At 46.1% G+C, this 21,600-nt stretch overlaps 3 protein-coding genes across 5 annotated transcripts; 1 reads left to right on the top strand and 2 right to left on the bottom strand.

Annotated features, from left to right (window-relative positions):
• Positions 1-1,494: 1,494 nt before the first annotated feature.
• Positions 1,495-2,805, bottom strand: LOC120683093. The gene is made up of 4 exons (XM_039965112.1): positions 2,395-2,805; positions 2,098-2,307; positions 1,872-2,024; positions 1,495-1,671 (listed from the first exon to the last, which is right to left on the bottom strand). The coding sequence occupies exons 1-4, from the start codon at positions 2,755-2,757 to the stop codon at positions 1,510-1,512; spliced, it is 888 nt and encodes a 295-aa protein (XP_039821046.1). The 5' UTR covers positions 2,758-2,805; the 3' UTR covers positions 1,495-1,509.
• A 135-nt stretch (positions 2,806-2,940) lies between these two features.
• Positions 2,941-3,793, top strand: LOC120683102 (glucosamine 6-phosphate N-acetyltransferase 1-like). Its single transcript, XM_039965124.1, has one exon. The coding sequence runs from the start codon at positions 2,988-2,990 to the stop codon at positions 3,486-3,488; it is 501 nt and encodes a 166-aa protein (XP_039821058.1). The 5' UTR covers positions 2,941-2,987; the 3' UTR covers positions 3,489-3,793.
• Positions 3,794-16,532: 12,739 nt separating this feature from the next.
• Positions 16,533-21,077, bottom strand: LOC120683071 (eukaryotic translation initiation factor 3 subunit C-like). Of its 3 annotated transcripts, none has more exons than XM_039965090.1 (4): positions 20,939-21,077; positions 20,144-20,209; positions 18,201-20,012; positions 16,533-17,749 (listed from the first exon to the last, which is right to left on the bottom strand). In XM_039965090.1, exons 2-4 carry the CDS (start codon positions 20,168-20,170, stop codon positions 16,802-16,804), a joined length of 2,787 nt encoding a protein of 928 aa, XP_039821024.1. In that variant the 5' UTR covers positions 20,171-20,209; positions 20,939-21,077; the 3' UTR covers positions 16,533-16,801. The 3 variants fall into 3 exon arrangements, with proteins under 3 accessions (XP_039821024.1, XP_039821030.1, XP_039821038.1); XM_039965096.1 differs by having other exon boundaries at positions 16,545-17,749; positions 20,755-20,947; XM_039965104.1 differs by lacking the exon at positions 20,939-21,077 and adding an exon at positions 20,746-20,932 and having other exon boundaries at positions 16,545-17,749.
• Positions 21,078-21,600: the final 523 nt, after the last annotated feature.

Raw genomic sequence — 21,600 nt, 5'->3', positions numbered from 1 at the left:
ACGAGGAGGCGGGGTCCTGTCTGCAGCAGCGCCGAGCAACGCTGAGGTGGATCTCCGGCGCTGGAGACAGCAGGACGACACGGTCAACTTCCTCCGGGATGGCCGTCGGCTCCAGGCTCCATGTTGAGAGAAAGCCTTGAGCCGACGCCATGCCACCGCAGAGGAGGCGTGGCCGTTGCTTGAGAGAAAACCTTGAGTCGACGTAGGGGCGGCAGCGCGCAGCGGCGCCTCCGCTGTGCGCTGCCACGCCGGCTCTGAGGTGTCGCAGTGGCGACGCACAGCAGGCGTCGCTGCCGTGCGCCGCCGCACCGAGGGCGTTGGAGCGCCGGTGCCATGGCATGTGAAGTGAGTGTGGCGCTGCCTTCCTTCATCTTCTCGCTCGTCGTTGCAGAGGATGAACACAGCCCAGAAGCCCGAAAATCCAGCCAACGCCTGTCCCTCCCCACGGATGGCGCCAAAATGTCGTGGGGATTCTAGGGGTACCCACAGCCGGGTGGCGGAACGCACCCGCCTATTCCCAGTGAGGGAGTACTCGGGGAAGTACTAGGCAATGGGGCTAGATCTACGCTGAGAAAGGGGACTCAAGAACACACGATTTAGAGTGGTTCGGGCCGCCGGAGCGTAATACCCTACGTCCACTGTGAGATGTATTGTTCTTGGTTGTGTATGAACCTATCCTCTGCTGGCCTTGATTCTTGCTCAGCCTGAGGTTTTCTAGCGGCGTCCTCCCCCTTTTATAGATCAAGGGGGAGCGGATACATAGGGCGTGGATGCCCCGACAGGTGGGCCCAACGTGACTGTGGCTACAGCGGTAGCGAATCTTTACTGCTGCTCTCCTGACTCAGGGGGGTCTTTTCTTGTCCCGTCAACTAGGCGCTCGTTGGAGTAGCGTAGCTTGCGGCGTGGCCTGCTGAGGCTATTATGTAGCGTCATAATGGGCGAAGCTGAGCCGTCGTATCCATCTGGCAGACGCAGTATGGGCGGCGCCAGCGGCTCCACTGCCTTGGTAATACGCGATCAATAGTATCCCCTGGTCAATGAAAAGCCTCAGCTTCTGTCATATCAATGCAGACGTTCACCTACTGCAATAAATGCAATGGTGGGTGAACGTTGGTATGGAAACCCAAACGGCCATGTCTTGCAGACACGTGGCGGCCCCGGACCACCCCGACGCGGGGCGTCGATCTCTTCCCTTAGCGAGGGGTCCGGTTATTATACAGGGGGTCCGGGACCCCATGTGGGGTCCGGGACCCTGCGGGGGTCCGGTCTCCTCGGGGAGGTCCGGAGTCCCGACTGCTTGCGCACGAGTTCCTGCCTTCTCCGGGACACGTGGTGTCTCCGGACCTTTCCCAACTGAGGAACTGCCCAGGCCGCTGCTGGGAGAACAGGATTCCGGACCGCAGGGGTCCGATTGTTTGGATGTAGTTAAGGATAACTATAAGATCCTTGCCTAGACACAGCAAGAGGGGGTACCCCAGTCCTGGGGTACCGACAGAATTTACTAATACTCTAATAGTATATTACCTGAAATGTTGGCAGGCAACAATTTACCTTGGCATCAGCAGTACTAGATGCATGTGCAGCTGCTGCTAGTTCCTTGATAGTTGCATCCTTCTCGTCACATTCCTTCTGAAGATTGTACAATTGTTGATCCGCTGCCAGGAAACTTAGCTGGATAACAATTTAGCAGTGTGTCAGTGTGTCACCACACAACACAACTGAAGGTTAGAAAAGGGATTTTCTGAACTTTGATCAAAGATTTCCTAGTAACTTAAAAAGGCCAAAAGGAATGCATTATCAAGAATTATACATGGATACAATCAGGTAAGTGGACTAATGCCTTAACCACAGAAAAGTGCAGGCCGCTCTACCTGATTATCCCCGTTTATATGGTTATCAACTGATGATCCAACACTCCAGCAGAAGTCTGAGAGGTCTGACATACGACGCTCTTCATGATCCACAAAAGATAGACTAGATCTATCAACCACATCACTCCTAGCATCATCCATCCCACAGAGATCCTGCACAGTTGGTGCATACTCTTCAGTGAACATGTTCTCTGTTTTTTTAAAGGAATAAGCAAATAGGTTGTACCTTTGCCTTCTGAGGAGTGGGTGCAGCATCTGGCCTTGAACACACACATCTAGATCCATCTTCGTCTCCTATATTCTTATTGCATATAATCTCATCCTTTTCCCTTTCACTGGAAATGTAACTATCGCACTTGACGTACTGTTGTTGCAAGTAGTTCATCTCGACGAGTAGATCATCCAGCTTCTGCTGCATGCCTTCCAGCACCTCATCCTGCATACCAAAAAAATTATTCATCGGGAGTGGTCAAAATATCCAATCCGTAAATAGAAAGAATCGAGGAGATCAATAGAGGCAAACCCTAAGATTAATCGAACGTTGTAGCTGCTCGATCCGGCGGGCGGCATGGGAGCGGGAGGATGTGGCGGCGACGGTGGCGACGAGTAGCACGCGATGGAGCGGGCTGAAGAGCTCCCACGCCACCGCCTCATCACGCGGGAGGCCTGGCGCCGCCGAAGCAGCACTCGACGCCTCCTCCGCCCCGACGAGGCGTCCCTGGAGGGAGATCCACGCGTGCCGCCGCGGGGCCGCTGGCTCCCGGAAGCGGCTCGTGAGGGCGCAGCGGCGGCGGGAGTAAGGCGAGGGCGAGGAGATGGACACGCGCGAGGGTGGGAGGTCTGGGGGCGGGGTCGCCTCGCCGACGGAGGCGGCGGCGGCGACCATGGCGACGAGACCCGCACAGGGTTTGGCCGTTTGGGGATTGGAATTTTGAATTGGGGATTTTTGTGCGTTTGGGCGGGGTTCTCAATTTTTTTTTGGTGTTCAAAACAATTAAAATTGTTCTATTTTTAACGCGTTTTGGATCTCATCCGCGACTGTCTCGGCCCATTGGAAACTCACGCGATCTGCCGGCCCATCTAGTAGTTATTGGATCACGCGTCCACGACGAACATATGGAACAGCCGCATGCTCCAGTCGCGGCGGAGGCCGGCGCCGGCGCGGCGGCCGCCGGCGACGGTTACACCATCCGGCCGCTCGAGCTCTCCGACCTCTCCAAGGGCTTCTGCGAGCTTCTCGCACAGCTCTCCCCTTCTCCGCCGCTCTCAGAGGAAGCCTTCCGCGCGCGCTTCGCCGAGCTCGCGGCGCTGGGCGCCGACCACCTGGTCCTCGTCGCGGAGGAAGCCGCGACGGACCGCCTCACCGCCGCGGGGGCGGTTCTGGTGGAGCGCAAGTTCATCCGGCGCTGCGGCCTCGTGGGCCACCTGGAAGACGTGGTGGTGGACGCGGCCGCGAGGGGGCGGGGTCTCGGGGAGCGGCTCGTGCGCCGCCTCGTGGAGCACGCGAGAGGGAGGGGGTGCTACAAGGTCATACTGAACTGCACGGCGGAGCTCAAGGGGTTCTACGCCAAGTGCGGCTTCGAGGAGAAGAATGTCCAGATGGGGCTCTACTTCTGATCTAAGGTTCCACTTTATCTGATCACACTCCCTGTTTATGTTGTCTTCGATTGATTAGTGGATTTATGATGTGCGATGGGTAAGATCTGCAGGTTCGCCTGTTTCTTCAAATAACTGTTTGTAGTTTCCTATGTGAGCTAGTGGCCTGTGCTGCTTGTAATGCATTACCTCAGCATAATTGTGTGATGTGTGACACGTTTATCCGGTCCAATTGTAATGAAATGTTATCAGAAGTTACCTGTACACCCCTTACAGTTCCAAATGATCTCGTTGAGTAAAAGTAATACTGAATGACGTTTCAATTTCATTTAGTAGAAGGAAAATCAGAACAAGTAAGATGGCAGTTTTCTTTTCCCCTGAGTTTGGTCCTTTTACCTAGGAGCTTATGCAAGGTTTGACACTTGAGCATGATGAAACTTTCATAGAATGCAAGTAGTGTTTTATTTGATAAGATCGGTGTCAGTAGTTGAGCACTCATAGATTTTAGAGGGTGCACCTATTATGCGCATTATGCAGTAAACATAATTCATCTTAATGCAAAATTCAGGGTCCTAGAGTCTATTCCCTAGAAGCTTTCTGAATGTAATATGCAATGGAGTACGGTATGAGCATCAAAGTTTCACGTAAATAGTGAGAATAATTATCTTTTAGTGTCACACATTGATCCGTATCTACTTAGAAAAAGACACTCAATGTATTTGCATTTCTGCAAGACTGTCAAAATGATATCTAAATTAATTTTCAAGATGAGGTTAGAAAAGATTTGTGCATTTACTACTACTGAAGCTATGTTAAGCAGACCTAACCAGCTTATGTTCTCCCATTGCCAAAATCAATTAGTGCACATTAACCAGCTAATGTTCCTTTTAGGGTTGCTTTTTTACATTTCCTTAATTGTTTAAGAAAACTGTACTATCCAATACCCCAACCTTTCCTGCGATAAGCATATGTTGAGATTAGTTTTATTATTTGAGCTATATATAGATCAGGGCTAGCTGGCTAGGGTGGTTGTGCCAGAATGCAGCTGCAGTGAAATGAGCACTCCTTATTCTCTTATAGATAGATTATCATGTCTTACTGTGTTTTTCATGGATAGTATTTCTGTTCCAACTGTTCATTGAAGCGAAATATCTGACATGTTCAGTCTTCAAGCACATAGGATATTTCAAAAATGAATAGCAACCTTTACTGTAATGATGTCCTTTTTGTCTGTGAGCAACTGAACACGGATTTGAATATTGTACATGTTTTGGATCATTGCTCTCAGGCCTTGTGAAAAAGGAAGCTATTTAATCGCAGAAAACAAACTATACCTCCTAGAGAATCCTCTAGTTCATCTCATCTCACCATCTTCTTGGCATTCACTACCTATGAAACATTTCATCGACCCACACACAGAAACGAAGGTCTAGTAGGATGAGTAATCAATCTTTCAAGGAACAGATCATGTCTCGAGTTCTCCAAAGCCAAGCAACATTAACATAGGCTTGGGTGATTTCGCAGCAAATCCCAGCATGAAGTTGGAGAGTGTTGACGCAAAAATCAACACACTGGAATCCGAGGGCAAGTGTTCGCCGAGTCACGGAAAGTCAATCAAGTGTGCCAGTCAAGTTGACCTAAAATTTACAAGGGAGAAAACAAAGTTAAATTCGAGAGCGTATTGGCTGGGATTCTGAATATCTCTCAGATGAGCGTATCGACAAGCTTTGCCGATACTATTGACGACAAAAGGGTATTAAATGCACGCGCGTAGTAAAAGAGCGCATCGGCAGGATCAGCCGATGCACTAAACGACAAAACCGGCTTTGAACAGCCGATCGTGTATGTATGACAAGATCTAAGCTACGAATGTGTAACTCAGATGATGTGAGCTAAAAACAGATCTAAACCGGCTCTTGAGATAACAAAAGTGTTACTCCAAAACCTAAAGTCGATCTAGTATGTTTTTAGATGTGATAATGGCCAAAAAACGTAGGAAAACCTACAAATCTAGCCGATATCGATAATTGGTGAATAAATCTAGACGAGACGACAGCGATGCGCCCGGAAGTCAAAGCCTAGATAAACTCGATAACTTTTGAATAGATTTGAATGAAGCCACAGCTATACGCCCGGTAGCTAAAGCTCAAATATACTCGGTAAAACGAAAACTCACCAGCAAATCAAGTCGCTCGAATGTGAGGCGTCCTTGATCAACTTGAAAGAACTCGTCGAAAAAAAGAGAAAAGACAAAGTCGCCGAAAAAGTGCAAAGGAATTATAAAGTTGTGTTGTATTAGATGTGTATCAAGTTTTTCCGGTCCCTTACAACTGATATATATATAGCCTAGCGCTATCAAGTCCTAGCCGATTACGGCAAACATTACTTGACCCTAAAGAAAAGACTACCTAAAATATAAACTACTTAAAATATTACAACCGAATCATCAAGATTTTCGTAGAGCCCGGATCTTCTTCTCCTTCCTTGACTTCATCGGCAACTCTCCATCAGCCGAGCACTAGAGCTAGCGGATCAGCATCTTCAAAGCATATTCCTCTGGCCCGGACGGACTCCATCGGCCGATTCCAACCCTGTGCATCTTTTGTTTTCTTCCAAATCGGCCACCTTCCCTTCACAAAAATCACATTCCTTGACACGTGTCAAAAAACAGTGTCAACACATGCCCCCCAGTTTCGGAATAATTTATTTTGTTCCGAAATTACTCCAACCAGCATTCAAAGCTATTCCTCGTATCCCGTGCACACGGCTACCCCGTACAACTGGGTAAAATTCTTCTTTGCCCCTGGCCTTTCGCCTTCTATTTTGCGCAAACCCAATGCGCCGATTCACCTTCCGTCTTTTCACTTACCCAGACTGGTCCATAAATATTACCCCTTGGCTCTGCATCGGTAACAAGTCTCCATTAGCTACAGCTCCCTCTTCCTTCTTTCTTCTTCCTTCAGCAAAAACCCTAGGTCTTCCTGTAGCAATGGCGGGTTCCAAGCACACCGATGAGGGCCCCTCTGATATTCCGCCGGCGATCCGCCGCCGCGTGGAGTAAGCCCTGTTCTCCCATCATCGGAGTGCCACATTTTTGTTCAACTTTCGATCTCTAATTTCTCTGCCCCTTTTCTGTGCAGTGACGATGCTTCTTCTGGTTCCTCCAACTCGGAGGGACCCCCCTTTCCTAGTGTTCCCGAGAGCACCCAGGAATACATTCGCCGGCTCCTTCGCGAGAAGGACAAAGCTCGGGAGAATTACACCAGGAGACCATCAGGTCTCAGCGTCTCGCCTCCGAATTGGAGGCGGCACAAGCCGACCGGGCCATTGTCCGGGCCCAACTTACAGCCGCCGACTCCAGAGTCGCCTGTAAGTCACTCCTCCTAAAGCATTGCTTTCCCTTGCTTCACCGATCTCTTTTCTGACCCTTCACTTCAGTTCTGGAGTCGCAGATCCAAGCCCTCCATGCTGCAGCCGCCACCGCGACCGGATCGGTGAACGCTCAGCTCGAGTCCGGCCACGACTTCCTGCAAATCGAACCGGTCCACTTGCTGCTGGGCAGCAAAGACTGGTGGGCCTTCGAGGAGCTCACCGACGACATGGAGATGGCAGCTGCCGCCATCTCCGAAGATGTCAATATAGAGGCGGTCATCGGCAATGTCTTTGCCGATGATTAGATTTCTAGGAGTAGCATCTTCCTAGAAACAACTTTTGCTGTATTGGCCAGATCATCTGATCGGCCTTTTTGTAAATGATATTATTAACGAAGTATTTCCCCTTTCTTGTTGATTTTCATTGCAACTTCTCACTTGATAACGCAAAAAACTAACCCTGATCTGAATTTGAGCAGCTTGGATTGTGTGAATTTTTTGCACTAAGGGCGACATATATCATGTCGGCCATAACAATTCAACCGATAACTCAATTAATCGGCTATCCATCCACCCAAACGATAGGGTAATACTTCTTCAAATATTTTCCGTTAAGAGCTCTAGAATACTCTTCCCCTTCGAGTGTCTCTAAAATATAAGTATTTCCAGGAACGCATCTATTTACTCTGAATGGTCCCTTCCACGTTGGCGACCATTTGCCGAATTTTGAACTCTTTGTTCCTATAGGCAATATCAATTTCCAAACCAATTCACCTTGCTCAAAAGTTTTGGCTTTTGCCTTCTTATCATACCATCGGCTAACTCTGGCTTTATTCGCCTCAACATTTGTAAGAGCCTTCAGCCGATGGCCAGCCAAATCCTCTAATTCATCTTTCATCAGAGCAAAATATTCATCAGCCGTCAATTGATTCTGAAACGTGACATGCCGTGAATCAAGTTTCAACTCCCATGGGAGAACAGCTTCATGTCCGTATACCAAATGATATGGAGACACCTTTGTAGCGCCATGACAAGCCATTCTGTATGTCCATAAAGCTTCATGAAGCACAGTATGCCACTTTCTAGGATATTCATCAATCTTTCTCTTGATCAATTTGACGACCTCTTTATTAGATGTTTCTGCTTGACCGTTAGCTTGGGCATAATATGGAGAAGAATTCAGCAATTTAATCCCCATTCCAGTAGCAAATTCCTCAAATTCATCTGACGTAAACATAGTACCCTGATCGGTCGTAATGGTCTGTGGAATACCAAACCGATAGATAATATGTTCTTTGACGAATTCAATCGTCTCTCTTGATGTAATATTTTTCAGAGGAATTGCTTCAACCCACTTGGTGAAATAATCAGTGGCCACCAAGATAAACTTATGATTTTTACTGGATGGAGGATATATCTGGTCGATCAAATCAATTCCCCATCCTCTAAACGGCCACAGTTTGATTATGGGATTCATGGCTGACGCAGGAACTCTTTGCACGCTCCCAAACTTCTGACATTCTTGGCAACCTCTGTAATATGTGAAGCAATCTTCCAGCATCGTCGGCCAAAAATATCCGTTCCTCCTGATCACCCATTTCATCTTATAGGCCGATTGATGGGATCCACAGACCCCTTCATGAATTTCACCCATTAATACCTTAGCTTCTTCTTTATCGATGCATTTGAGCAAAACTCCATCAATCGTCTGGTAATATAAATTTTCCTCCAACAGCACATACTTGATTGCTTGGAATCTGACCTTTCTGTTTACCTTCTTGGAAGGATCTTCCAAATATTCAACAATCTCCTTCCTCCAGTCATCGGCCGTTACCTCCGAAACCATCACCCCTTCCATCGGCCGATACCCTGAAGCATGCTGAGCCAACCGATTTGCATCACTGTTATGAAATTTGGGAACATGCTCGATGGTTACCTTCTTGAATTCTTTCAGCAGCCGGAGGTATTTTTCAAGATATAATCGCAAAATATCATCTTTACATTTATACTCCCCAACTAACTGATTGATCACCAGCATAGAATCCCCAAAAATCTCAATAGCATCGGCTTTGATTTCTCGAAGTAATTGAATCCCTTTGAGAATAGCACGATACTCAGCTTGATTATTGGTTGCAGATGCTTCAATTGGAAATGAGAATTCAAAATTTGCCCCCCGAGGGGAAATCAACACTACACCAATTCCAGAACCGTTCTCACAAAAGGATCCATCAAAGAATAAAGTCCAAGGAACAAGATTTACCATGTTTAATTCTGGTCCACAATGTTGCACAACAAAATCGGCCACGGCTTGACCCTTAACTGCTTTAGCCGATTCATATCTCAAATCAAATTCTGACAATGCCAAAATCCATTTCCCTATTCTCCCTTTTAAAACCGGCAATGAGAGCATATATCTAATAACATCATCTTTGCTCACAACAACACATTCAGCCGATAATAAATAATGTCTAAGCTTGGTACATGAGAAGTATAAGTAAAGACATAATCTCTCGACGGGAGAATACCTGGTTTCAGCATCCAGCAATCTTCTACTCACAAAGTATATAGCTCTTTCTTTTCCTTCAAATTCTTGAATAAGGGCCGATCCGATAGCACGCTCATCAGCCGATAAATACAATTTAAACGGCTTGTGCTTTTGGGGAGGAACCAATACTGGAGGATTCACCAGTTAATGTTTGATTTCATCCAATGCTTTTTGATGTTCCTCTCTCCATACAAACTCCTAATCGGCCTTCAACTTCAGTAAAGAGCTGAACGGCTGAATTTTTCCCGACAGATTGGATATAAATCTCCGAATAAAAATAATCTTGCCGATCAATGACTGAAGTTCAACTTTTGTTGTAGGGGCTTCAACTTTGTCGATGGCTGATATAGTCTTCTGACTAATTTCAATCCCTTGTTCATGTACCATAAAACCCAAGAATTGGCCAGCTGATACACCAAAAGCGCACTTGTTTGGATTCATCTTTAAACCATGTCTTCTGGTGCATTCCAAAGCTCTACGCAGATCAGCCAAATGTTCTTGGTGCCCCTTTGACTTCACAACCACGTCATCAATGTATATCTCCACAATTTTGCCGATGAGTTCATGAAAGATATAACTCATGGCTCTCTGGTACGTAGCACCAGCATTTTTTAATCCGAAGGTCATGACTACCCACTCGAATAAACCGAGATGTCCTGGACATCTGAACGCAGTCTTGTGGATGTCTTCCTCTGCCATAAAAATCTGATTGTATCCAGCATTGCCATCCATAAAACTGATCACTTTGTGCCCAGTAGCAGCATCTACCAATATATCAACTATCGGCATAGGGTAACCATCCATCGACGTAGCTTTGTTGAGATCCCTGAAATCAATGCACACTCGTAGTTTGCCATTTTTCTTGTAAACAGGAACCACATTAGAAATCCATTCGGCATAATGACACTGCCGAATAAAATTGGCTTCAATTAACCGTGTGATTTCGGCCTTTATATCCGGTAAAATCTTAGGATTACACCGTCTTGCTCCTTGTTGATATGGCTGATATCCCGGTTTTATAGGCAAACAAAGTTCCACAATAGATCTATCCAAGCTAGGCATCTCATAATATTCCCAAACAAAGCAATCTTTGTACTCTCTTAATAAACTTTTTAGTTCCTGCTTGTATTTGGGATCCAAGTTGGCACTAATAAACGTAGGCCTCGGTCTATCGCCATCTCCGATATCAATTTTCTCTAGTAAATCGGCCGACGTAAATCCCTGCCCTAATTTCCCTTTTTCTTCTAGAAACTCATCCATTAGGAACTTTCTGAAGAACCGACTGCTTGGATCGGTGTGGAACTGTTACTGGCCGATTCACCATCGGCCTTAGCCTTAACACGCCAAACTTGTGATTTGACTCCTTTCTTGTTCAGAGTTTGTTCTTGTTCTTCCTCAATGATCTCCAGCTGGTGTAACCTCTGAACACGTCGCTTCTGAGACCTGGTCAAACCCCCTGGGCACCATTGAGATTGATCCGTGCAATCAGGCTCGCGTTCTGGATCTCTCCGCATCGGCTGATCATCTCGCACTCTGTCATCGGCCACCTGTTCTAGCCAATCATGTGCGGGTACTCTTCTTCCAGCAGGATTACGTAGCATGGATCTGCCCCCCAGTCGATCATGCACCGATATCTTTTTTTCCTAGCCGATCATGCACAGGAGTGCGCTCACGCTGATAGGGCTCATGACGTGACCTTTCATATGATCGGCTGCCTTGACCATTGCATTTGGGACAATCATATGCCGATGGCAATGCCAACACTTCTTTCCAGCAGTAGACAAAGAAAGAACACCTCCAATGATCTTGCTCGTGTCGTTCCTCTTCTTCTCTATGTTGCCGCCTTTCATGATCACGCTGAAACTTGTTCAACAGCATTTGAGACGTTACACGTCTACGTGGTGCCGATGAACGTTCAGCATCCTTTATCGGACCCTTTCCTTTGACCTCATCGACCGCTATCTGCGCTTTAGGATCAACAGCTCTAGATTTTTTGGCCGATGATGACGTCAGAATCTTGGCTTGAGGAGAACCCTCATCTCTGGCCACATCAACCATGTTTGTGGCGAAAGGGTGCCCGTCGATCTTCATCGTCTGCTTGGGAGCCTCAAATTTTAATCTCCCTTGTTCAAAAGCCATCTAAATCTGCTGCCGGAAGACCTTGCACTCATTTGTATCATGCGACATGGCATTGTGCCACTTGCAGTACTTCATATTCTTGAGCTCGTCCTCCGATGGAATCCTCTGATATGGCTTCAACTTGATCAACCCTCCCGATAATAACAAGTCAAAGATCTTGTCGGCTTTGGTGATGTCAAACCAATACGACTCAGGCTCTTTCTTTCCAAACGGACACGTCACCAGTTTCTTGCTGTTCTGTATCCACTCAGCCGATGCGACCGTTTCTTACTCCTCTTCAGACTCATCATTAGCAGAATATTCCACATAGTTGATCTTCTTCTGAAAAGACTTCTTGGACTCGTAGGATCGAGTCTCTTCTGTCATCCGACTCGCGATCTGGCTAATACTTTCAAACTCCTGCGATGCATATTTATCTTTAATGTGCGGCAAGAGCCCATTGAATGCTGCATCGGCCAACTGCTGATCGGACAGAACCAAACTATAACATTGATTCTTGACATCTCTGAACCTTTGGATAAAAGCAGCAACCGATTCATCGTTTCTTTGCCTTAAACCAGTCAAATCGGTCAACTTTAACTCAGTAATCCCAGAGAAGAAGAAATGATGAAATTGTCTCTCTAGATCGGCCCAATATAATATGGAGTTTGCCGACAAAGTGGTGAACCAAGCAAAGGCCGATCCAGACAAAGACAAGGAGAACAAACAGACTCTGAGTGCATCATAGTTGCCCGCTTCTCCCAACTGTAGAAGGAACCTGTTAACGTGTTCCATCGTAGAAACTTCTCCCTGCCCTGAGAACTTCGTGAAGTCAGGTATCTTGTACTTGTGGGGGAGAGGAATCTGATTGTAAGCCGGAGGATAGGGAGCCTTGTATATAACAGATTGTTGTTTCGGCCTTAAGCCAAACTGCTCCCTCATCACTTCAGCTACCTTCGTGCTCCAATCAACTTGTGTTTCAACATTTGGCGTCTGTTGGGGAGAAGCCACGCTCGCTGCATTGGTCATCATTGCAAGTTGCTGAGCTACATGATTCATCGGCTGTTGAGCCGATTGCATCTGTTGTGCTTGCTGGGACATCTGATTGGGTATCTGCTGAGTCATCGTCGGCTGTGTAGCTGATGGGTTAGCTGATTGTTGACCAGTAATATCCATGTACGGCACATTGACACACCGTATCTATCTGGTTGCTTGATTGTGGAATACCCAGTTGACTCCCTTCTGATGCGTAGATTGCGACAATAACACTTCTGAAGGAGACTGGGGTTGGAGCAGGATAGCAAAACGCTGCTGCGGGGTCATCGGCGACGACGCCGATGCATTAGTTTGTGCCATCTGTTGTGGGCTCCATGCGCCTTGTGCATTCAGTTGTGTTGCCGATGCATCCTACTGTGTACCCATCGGCTGAACGGCCGATGGATCAGGCTGAGAGGCTATCGACTGAGAAACCGACGCATTAAACTGCATCTTGGGTGGCATAGAAAAGAAATCCGGATGCATACCATACCCAGTAGCAGGATTCCATCCTTTAGGAAATACGGACGCAGATCCATCTTGCACAGTTGTAGCAATCGGCGGTGTGGTTGAGTAGATAGGATCTGTTGTACCCGCCGATGCTGCAATAGTCATCTGGGGTGGAGTTTGACTGTTGCTTGTTCCTACCTGGCTATTTTGAGCCGACAGGGCTGCTGCCATAGACACCTCCAAGGGAGTATATTGCATCTGATCTGGTTGTATATAGCAAGGACCCATGCACCCTGGTAACGTGCATTCAGCAAAAGTCTTGACCACTGCATTGTGCATCGTGTTGCCCATGACTGTTGCACTCTTGATGAAGGCTTGTGCCACAGCTTGGCCAACTGCGTCTATCATCTTGCTTTCACGTTGAGCCTCTGTCAATGGCTGGAAAGATGGAAGATTAAACTTCTTGATCACCTCACCAGATTTGTTGACGTTGTATGACTTGAGGCATTCACGTTTGAATTTCTCCACCAGCTCTTCATATTCCTTCTTTTGTTCTTCTTTGAGCTTATCTTCAGGAACAGGAATCTGGTTCTCTTCACTGACTGCAGATTTATCAGTAATGTCCACCATGTTGAAGCTTTCGGTCTCACTGGGCGTGCCAAAAGATGTGTTGACGCAAAAATCAACACACTGGAATCCGATGGCAAGTGTTCGCCGAGTTACGGGAAGTCAACCAAGAGTGCCGGTCAATTTGATCTGAAATTGATAAGGGAGAAAACAAAGTCAAATTCGAGAGCGTATCGGCTGGGATTCCGAATATCTCTCAGATGTGCGTATCGGCAAGCTTTGCCGATACTATAGACGACAAAAGGGTATTAAATGCACGCGCGTAGTAAAAGAGCGCATTGGCAGGATCAGCCGATGTACTAAACGACAAAACCGGCTTTGAACAGCCAATCGTGTATGTATGACAAGATCTAAGCTACGAATGTGTAACTCAGATGATGTGAGCTAAAAACGGACCTAAATCGGCTTTTGAGATAACAAAAGTGTTACTCCAAAACCTAAAGTCGATCTAGTATGTTTTTAGATGTGATAATGGCCAAAAAGCATAGGAAAACCTACAAATCTAGCCGATATCGATAATTGGTGAATAAATCTAGACGAGACGACAGCGATGCGCCCGGAAGTCAAAGCCTAGATAAACTCGATAACTTTTGAATAGATTTGAACGAATCCACAGCGATGCGCCTGGTAGCTAAAGCTCAAATATACTCGGTAAAACGAAAACTCACCAGCAAATCAAGTCGCTCGAATGTGAGGCGTCCTTGATCAACTTGAAAGAACTCGTCGAAAAAAGAAGAGAAAAGACGAAGTCGCCGAAAAAGTGTAAAGGAATTGTAAAGTTGTGTTATATTGGATGTGTATCAAATTTTTCCGATCCTTTACAACTGATATATATAGCCTAACGCTATCAAGTCCTAACCGATTACGGCAAACATTACTTGACCCTAAAGAAAAGACTACCTAAAATATAAACTACTTAAAATATTACAACCGAATCATCAAGATTTTCGTAGAGCCCGGATCTTCTTCTCCTTCCTTGACTTCATCGGCAACTCTCCATCGGCCGAGCACCAGAGCTAGCGGATCAGCATCTTCAAAGCATATCCCTCTGGCCCATCGGACGGACTCCATCGGCCGATTCCAACCCTGTGCATCTTTTGTTTTCTTCCAAATCGGCTACCTTCCCTTCACAAAAATCACCTTACTTGACACGTGTCAAAAAACGGTGTCAACAGAGAGCTTACTCCTCGAATGCATAGGTCTAAGCGGAGCCCAAAAGATAGCAAGCCACATATAAACAAAAAAAAAACTACCACTATTTTTCTGCCCCATTGCAAATGAACACATCTCAATATTTTATTGAAATGCCAGTTTGACAGCTAGCTCTTGTATGTAACATCTTCTAGGAAAATGCTGACTGCAATTTTACTAAATTTGCAAAAGTCGGCACTCAGCGGTCAGCGCTGCAGGGTAGTCAAACACACTCAGAAAAGAACAATACATGGATTAATCATAAGAGCTTCTCAAAGCTCTGTAACCTTTATAGATGCTAGTATCAGAAGTTTAAGACTTTTTTTCATATGGTTCGCCAAAATATAACTTATTTAGGTGCACTTTGATCTCTTTTTTGCCGTTTTGGTTGTTGAATGTGGTTCACGTGGCATGACTCGGAACTGTAGTGTTGATATCTAGTAACCTCTTGGATTCGTGTGCACCTATGTCAATTGTCATTCTAAATCAGGCAGCCATCTATTGTCAGATCAGGACAAAAATGGCTATTTTCTGATTGTCATAATGGATGAACATTCCGTGATTGACTCACATTGTACTCCACCAGAAGGCAGTGGAAATTGGAATAAAACCAAGTTGAGAGCTATCCTATTCCTACAGAAGGGCAAGGTAAAATGGTGTCTGAATAGTGCCTGGTGGTCATGCAACTCAAATGGAGGATGGTAGTGGATTCCTGAATCAGCACACGGATTCCTGAATCAGCTTGTGCTGGACTGCATATTTCCCTAATCTTACTCTTGCAGTCTTTCTTAGTTCTCTGCCAGGCTTCCAAAATAAGGTTGGTCAGATTCTTTTTCATTATTTTGTCACAATACTATCAGCTGCTATTGTCTTGTTTCTGAATAGCTATAATGCTTTATGCTACGTATAATAGTTCAGATAGAAGTCTGCTGTTTTAAGTTCAGGTTTTCGAAATCGACTATGGACAGCTTCGTTTGCATGGTGTCCCAGTTACAGTGGATTCTAGTACTCTATCTTCTTGTTTTGCTCACAAAGGGTCGATCTACGTCTACCTACAGCTAGTTCACGCCAGAAGAGTGCCGCAAGCACTTAACTAACCCCGTGTTCGCCATTCAGTGATGGATCATCCTCTGCTCGCAGCTCAGCTACCTTCACTTACGTGATGCTTGGGTACTCCAGCGCAAGCGTGGTGACGCTTCCAAGTTGGTGTAGATGCTCTCCTGGGAGGGCAGATGGTAGGAACGGGACATTAGAGTGATTTTCTTTTTGTCGTCATTTTTTTTTATATTGCGCGCCCCAGAAACGATTATACTTGCACGCTGTAGCTAAAATAGTCAGAAAGGTGCGACGATTACATCTCAAACATCGAACTCATTCCACACGCTGGGAAGCTCTAAATGAACAGAGGAATCATTTCGTGAACGTCCATCTCGAGCTCTCGTACTGGAAGCTTGTCACATCTTTGAATTATGAAAAGATGGCTGCACAAGTCCAACTATTGAGGTCCAACTTTGTGGCAAATAAGTCCCACAGTGAATGTTAAGACCACTTAACCGTTCTTGCTGGAGCAAACTTTTCTAGTTTGCAAAAGTGTGCAATATAAATGTTCACACACAAAAGAACTCAACATCTATGCCTGCAAGTACTGAAGCTCAAAGATGTGACACGACCATCTTCAGTCTCCACTCGATAACGAGATAAACATATGCAACTTTACGCCACCATCCATTCACACAATGCTTAAAAACATCAAACCAGAATAAGCATAAACAGTCGCAAGTGGATATCAAATGTAGGAACGAATACATAGCCCTCACTCTCATGACACAAATCAGAGTACCAAGTCTTAGATTGTGACAGGGACTTGAATCAAAAGGCTACAGCAAAATATAGCAAATAACCCGAGTTTAAAACTGCAAGGTTCTAAATTATGGAAAAAACAGCGCTTCAAAAGTGGAGACCTTGATGGAAGACCTTCAGGCTCAAATTTATCGCACCTAAACTCTACCAGCCCTGTTAAGGCTCACCATCCGTGCACCACCATCACCACCTCTCCCTGAGGAACCAGACTGGTTGCGACCCCTTCCATCCTGAAACCGTGAGCCGCCGCTATAGTCCCCACGGGAACCCTGGTTTCCCCTGTCCCTCTGGTATCCACCACCATGGCCACCTCCACCTCTGCCAGCATATCCAGACCGGTTGCCACCTCCCTGCCTCCCTTGTGAGGATACAAAGTTGTCCTGCCACTTCCCCATATTAGATTCCTGTCCGTCGCCCCTGCGCCTGGGCGGTACCCCCTCAAGAGTACCACCAGTTCTTGCCTCGTATGCCCTCTCATTGCTCTCCACCAGGACTGAGAGCTTATCTGCCATCTGGAAGAGTAGCCCCTGAAGCCTAGTTTGATCCACACTGTGGAAAACAATACACTTCGTCGGTTGGTCCCAGCTAGCATGAAGCTCTTCATGCATCATCATCTTGCTAACAATGCTGTGAGCATGCTGCTCACTGAGATCAAACATGGTGGTGAGCTGGTTCAGGCTCAAGGACTCGTAGCAAGAAGAGTACGAGAAAAGATAGGTTCGAAGGGCTTCCTCCTTGATCTTAAGCTTCAGCATCTCAAGAGCATGCTCCCGGTTCCTCAAAAGCTTCCAGATCTCCAGCGAACTTATGACACTGAAAGCCTTTTGGTGGTCACCCTTGTTGAGGGCTCTTGTGGCAGCCATTACATGATCCCTCACATTTTCCGGAGGCCCAACAAAAGTCTGCCTTTCACTCACTTCAAGAAGCCTGCGGAAAGTTTTGCTCATAGGCCTCCGCTTGTCATAAGTACTGGCAGCCATATTGGGGACTTCAATTAGCATCGCACAGATCAAGTGTGTGGCTTCCAAAAGCTCCAGGTTTATATGCATATGGTAAGGCATCTGCCTTCTCCTCTCAAGTCTTTCCTGCAGGAGTTAAGAGTGGCTAAATCATTAGCACTGATAATCAAAAGCACAAATCATTTATTACCCTTGTATAAAATATCCCAACTGAAGTTTATAATTAAATGAATATAAAAAATAGACTAAAGCAGTTTACTTTAAATATTAGTAAAGCCTTCTCGCTGCAAATACCATAAAGCAACTACATCCATGTTATCAAAATATAAACACAGCCAAGTATGGAGAAAAAAACGCCAAAGTTTGGAATCAACATAAGAATTGCTGTGTAAAATAGGATCAAGCATCATATTAACATGTTATAGAGAGCCACAGAAAAAATAATTAGCAGGCAAGGTCAATGAAATAGTTTGACACTTTTTCCAACTATCAGTGTTTTGTGTGTGTGAATTGTGATTTGGGCCCATGTGCTCAGCATTTACATGACAAGCAGAGTGAGTAGCATGAGAGGTCTTACCTGTTCGGGAGTTTTTTCATGGTATCTGCTTTGTTGCACACCTTGTGCAAGCAGTTCTTTAACTCTTCCAGTTGAGTAGAGCTCAGTCAAGCAGCCATGAGCTTCATTTATCAAACCGGCCCTGAAAGCACACAACCCTAGCTGTGCCATGACTCTGTTGAACAAAATTTGGGATGATATGTCCATAAGCTGAACACCATCTTGCAAATGACTCATCAAAAGTAAGTCACGAGCCACTGAAAACTCATCAGAAATTGCATGGTGATATATATCACAAAGCATTGCACGGGCTTTGGTCCTTTCATCTCCATACTTGTAAATTAAGGACATCAATCCATCCATCAAAGCTCTGCCACTCTCTGGAAAGGTAGGCTTCCTAGGCACAACCTCCGGAATCACAACAAATGGCGGTGGCCCCCTATTGGCATCCATTGCTTGATGCTCATCACCGGTCTCTGCATCACCCTCGTCCACTGTGTCCTCAGGCTGCTCGGCCAATTTCCTCATTGAGTCATATACTTCTTGGGGTTTGTAGTACACTAACTCAACACGACGCAGTGCAACCTTAGCAGCAGCTTTGAGGTTCCCAACCCTTTCCAAGTAATCTTGGACATTCTGTGCAACAACCAAGAATAGGGGTTCCTCCCTAAGTCTCTGAACATAATCTTTTGTGTATGGATCCGAGCACTGTAACGTCTTGAAAAATTCAGTGTCCAGTCTCTCCAGGAATGCAACCAGGTCACCGGTAACATGTATCGTTCCATTGAAGTCTGCACCCTTCTGAGTTTCTTTCTCATCAGGCTCCAGTGAAGTGTCTACTACAATGTTAGGATACTGCTGCAGTATATCAAGCACAAGCAGCATGTTGTTAACACACTTCTTCCACACATTGACTGGCATATGCCCAAGTAAGCTAGGGTTCACATCAAACTGTGCAGATATCACATGGAAAAGGATTTCAAGCTTCTGAGCAGGTGTTTTGGCCACACGGGTCAAAAAGGTTAGCTGTTCAACACGCTCGATCCTTCCAGTACCTTTCTTTCCCCTTGATGCAACAATCTCCTTGAGTTTCTTATCAACAATATCCCACGTGATTTCACTTGGATCTTTCAAGAACTGCTTGTCCATCATCTTATCTTTCTTGTTCAGCTTCTTTGTCCAACCACTGTCATCTTCATCTTCAGCATCCACTTCTGATTCCGATGTTACTATCTTCTCAGGATCTTCAATCTCTGCGTCACTGTCCTCATCTTCATCATCCTCATCTTCATCCTTGTCATCCGCAGCTTCATCTTCAAAGCTCTCCGGATGCTCCCTGCACTTCTGAATCTGCTCTTCGTACTGCTTGTTGTTCTTCTTAAGCTTTTGTCTCATCGCATTGAGTGCTTTCGAATTGCTGCTGCTCATCTTCTTCTTAGCCTCTTTATTTGCAAGGGCTTCAGCAAGGAAGTCCTCCAATAATACAAGTGCCTTGATATACATCTTTGGAATCTCAGTTGATTCATTGACACGTACAACCTTCTCAAGATGTTTGTTGAGCTTCTCAAAGCTATCCTGCAGGCTAACCCAGTCATTGATCTTCATAGCATTACGCATCTGATCAACAATAGATCTCATCTCCTCATTGCGCTTGTCCTTCAAAGAGCGAATCACGCGGTGGCCTGAATCAGACTCATCACTATCATCTTCTTGGGTCTTCAAATAGCGGTTTTGGATTCCACGCCCCCCAGGACCTGGAGCTACGTCATCTTCACTATCACTACCCTCTTCTGATTCGACTTCTTCCTCCTCCTCCTCAGATTCACTGTCCCCCTGAAGTTGCGAAGAACCAAGCAGTAAGTATTGCAACCAACGACAACGATGACACAAAGTAGCAATTACTACAGTATGGACACAATGCATAGGCCGCCATGCTGGGGTCATTGCAAAGAGAAAGCAAGTACCTGTCCCCAGAAACGTGATGCCTGCATGGTTGCTGCTGCTGCTTTTGCTTCGACTTGGCTCAAGCTCTGCAAAGTGTACCAGAGGATGAATTATGAAAAAAAAGAATGAAAAATGTATTTGGACTCTGAGGTGAAGGAAAGCAAAACAATTCTCGAGTCCAAACTTAAATAAATCTCATAAGCAATCCTTCAAAAAATTACAGAAGAAACAATAACTACGAAACAGAAGATAACCTCAGCAATAGACACTTGACAATTAACGGCAGACTGCCCAACCAAAAAAAAACACATCGATCTGCCAACGATGCTGCGGTTTACGCTAGCTGATCTCCATACAAGCAATAGAAACATGCTCTGAGCCTAGCAGCACTGCGTGATACACCGAGTTAAATGGAACGACAGATTCGTAGCCCAAAAACAACTTTCAGCACAAGTTAACAACGAGGACATCAAACCGAGCTCCCACTCTGACATCGGGCTAGAACAAACACGAATCGATTCGCCTCAAAACCTCTAACACGTCACATGATTCCGGGACTTGGGGATCTAAGTATAACCTAAGAATCTACCGTCAAAATTCACACAGAATAAAAGGGACATACACAACCAACCACATGGCGCGGGGCTGAACGAATTGCTCGCCCCTGTCGAAAGAAACCGAGATGCGGGAACGGGAACGGGAACGGCTCGCTGGACGCAAGGCGCCAGGAACCACCGATCCGGCGAGGACGATTCAAGACAAGGGCGATGGGTTCTTGAATGAGGGACTGGACGAGAGGGAGGGCGGCTGCTCACCTGGAGTTCGGGTGCGTCGGAGGCGGCGGCGGCGCGTGGTTGAGACTGAGGATAGGGAAGAAACCCTAGGTGGTTGGGTTCGAGTGGCGTGTAGTGTGCCCTTAGCGATCGAGGACCAAGAGGCGGTGGGGGAAGCTATTTGGGCCAGGCCAGGGGGCCGGGGGAGCCTGTATGGGTCGAGGAGCCCGATAATTGAATGGGCCAGATACAAGGTGGGTGATGATCTTGGTGGGTGAATGTTCGTGACCAGCGAGTAGTGGGAGTTGCCCTGCAGATGAATACATCTCATTCTCATCGCTAGGCAATGTATCGTTTGCTATGAAGTCGTTGACTACAAATTTTGCGCCCGGTACAAGTTCATTTTTCTTTTTAGAAATTATAGCAGGTGCTCTGCTTGTGCATTAATAGTAGGAGGAAGTCCAAAGATTTACAAGTAATTACGAGGAGCTAAAGAATTAAAAGATGACAGTGGAGAAGACTGAACGAAGCAACAATTTGTGTGGAGCTAAGTGTTGCATTTTGCATGAGCCTAGCGGTAAGCAGCGACGTCTCGCACAATTAGTAGAACCAACTGATCTGCATGTAGTGCTTTGTCATCAAACACCCGCTGACAGCGTTTCTTCTCGATGTTCCAAGTAGCGTGTCGGAGGTGAGCCTGATCA

This window comes from Panicum virgatum, chromosome 2K, assembly GCF_016808335.1.
Source record: "Panicum virgatum strain AP13 chromosome 2K, P.virgatum_v5, whole genome shotgun sequence".
NCBI classification, from domain to species: Eukaryota; Viridiplantae; Streptophyta; class Magnoliopsida; order Poales; family Poaceae; genus Panicum; species Panicum virgatum.
The sequence above is the reverse complement of the archived record's forward strand: the minus strand, read 5'-3'. Positions and strand labels throughout refer to the sequence as shown.

Coding starts and splice junctions, on each gene's coding strand:
- LOC120683102 (XM_039965124.1), top strand. CDS start 2,988: ATGGAACAGCCGCATGCTCCAGTCGCGGCGGAGGCCGGCGCCGGCGCG.
- LOC120683093 (XM_039965112.1), bottom strand. CDS start 2,757: ATGGTCGCCGCCGCCGCCTCCGTCGGCGAGGCGACCCCGCCCCCAGAC. Junction 2,308..2,394: donor AACGTTCGATTAATCTTAGG/GTTTGCCTCTAT, acceptor TTTGGTATGCAG/GATGAGGTGCTGGAAGGCAT. Junction 2,025..2,097: donor CCACTCCTCAGAAGGCAAAG/GTACAACCTATT, acceptor CCAACTGTGCAG/GATCTCTGTGGGATGGATGA.
- LOC120683071 (XM_039965090.1), bottom strand. CDS start 20,170: ATGCAGGCATCACGTTTCTGGGGACAG. Junction 20,013..20,143: donor CATCACGTTTCTGGGGACAG/GTACTTGCTTTC, acceptor TCGCAACTTCAG/GGGGACAGTGAATCTGAGGA. Junction 17,750..18,200: donor ATGAAAAAACTCCCGAACAG/GTAAGACCTCTC, acceptor TAACTCCTGCAG/GAAAGACTTGAGAGGAGAAG.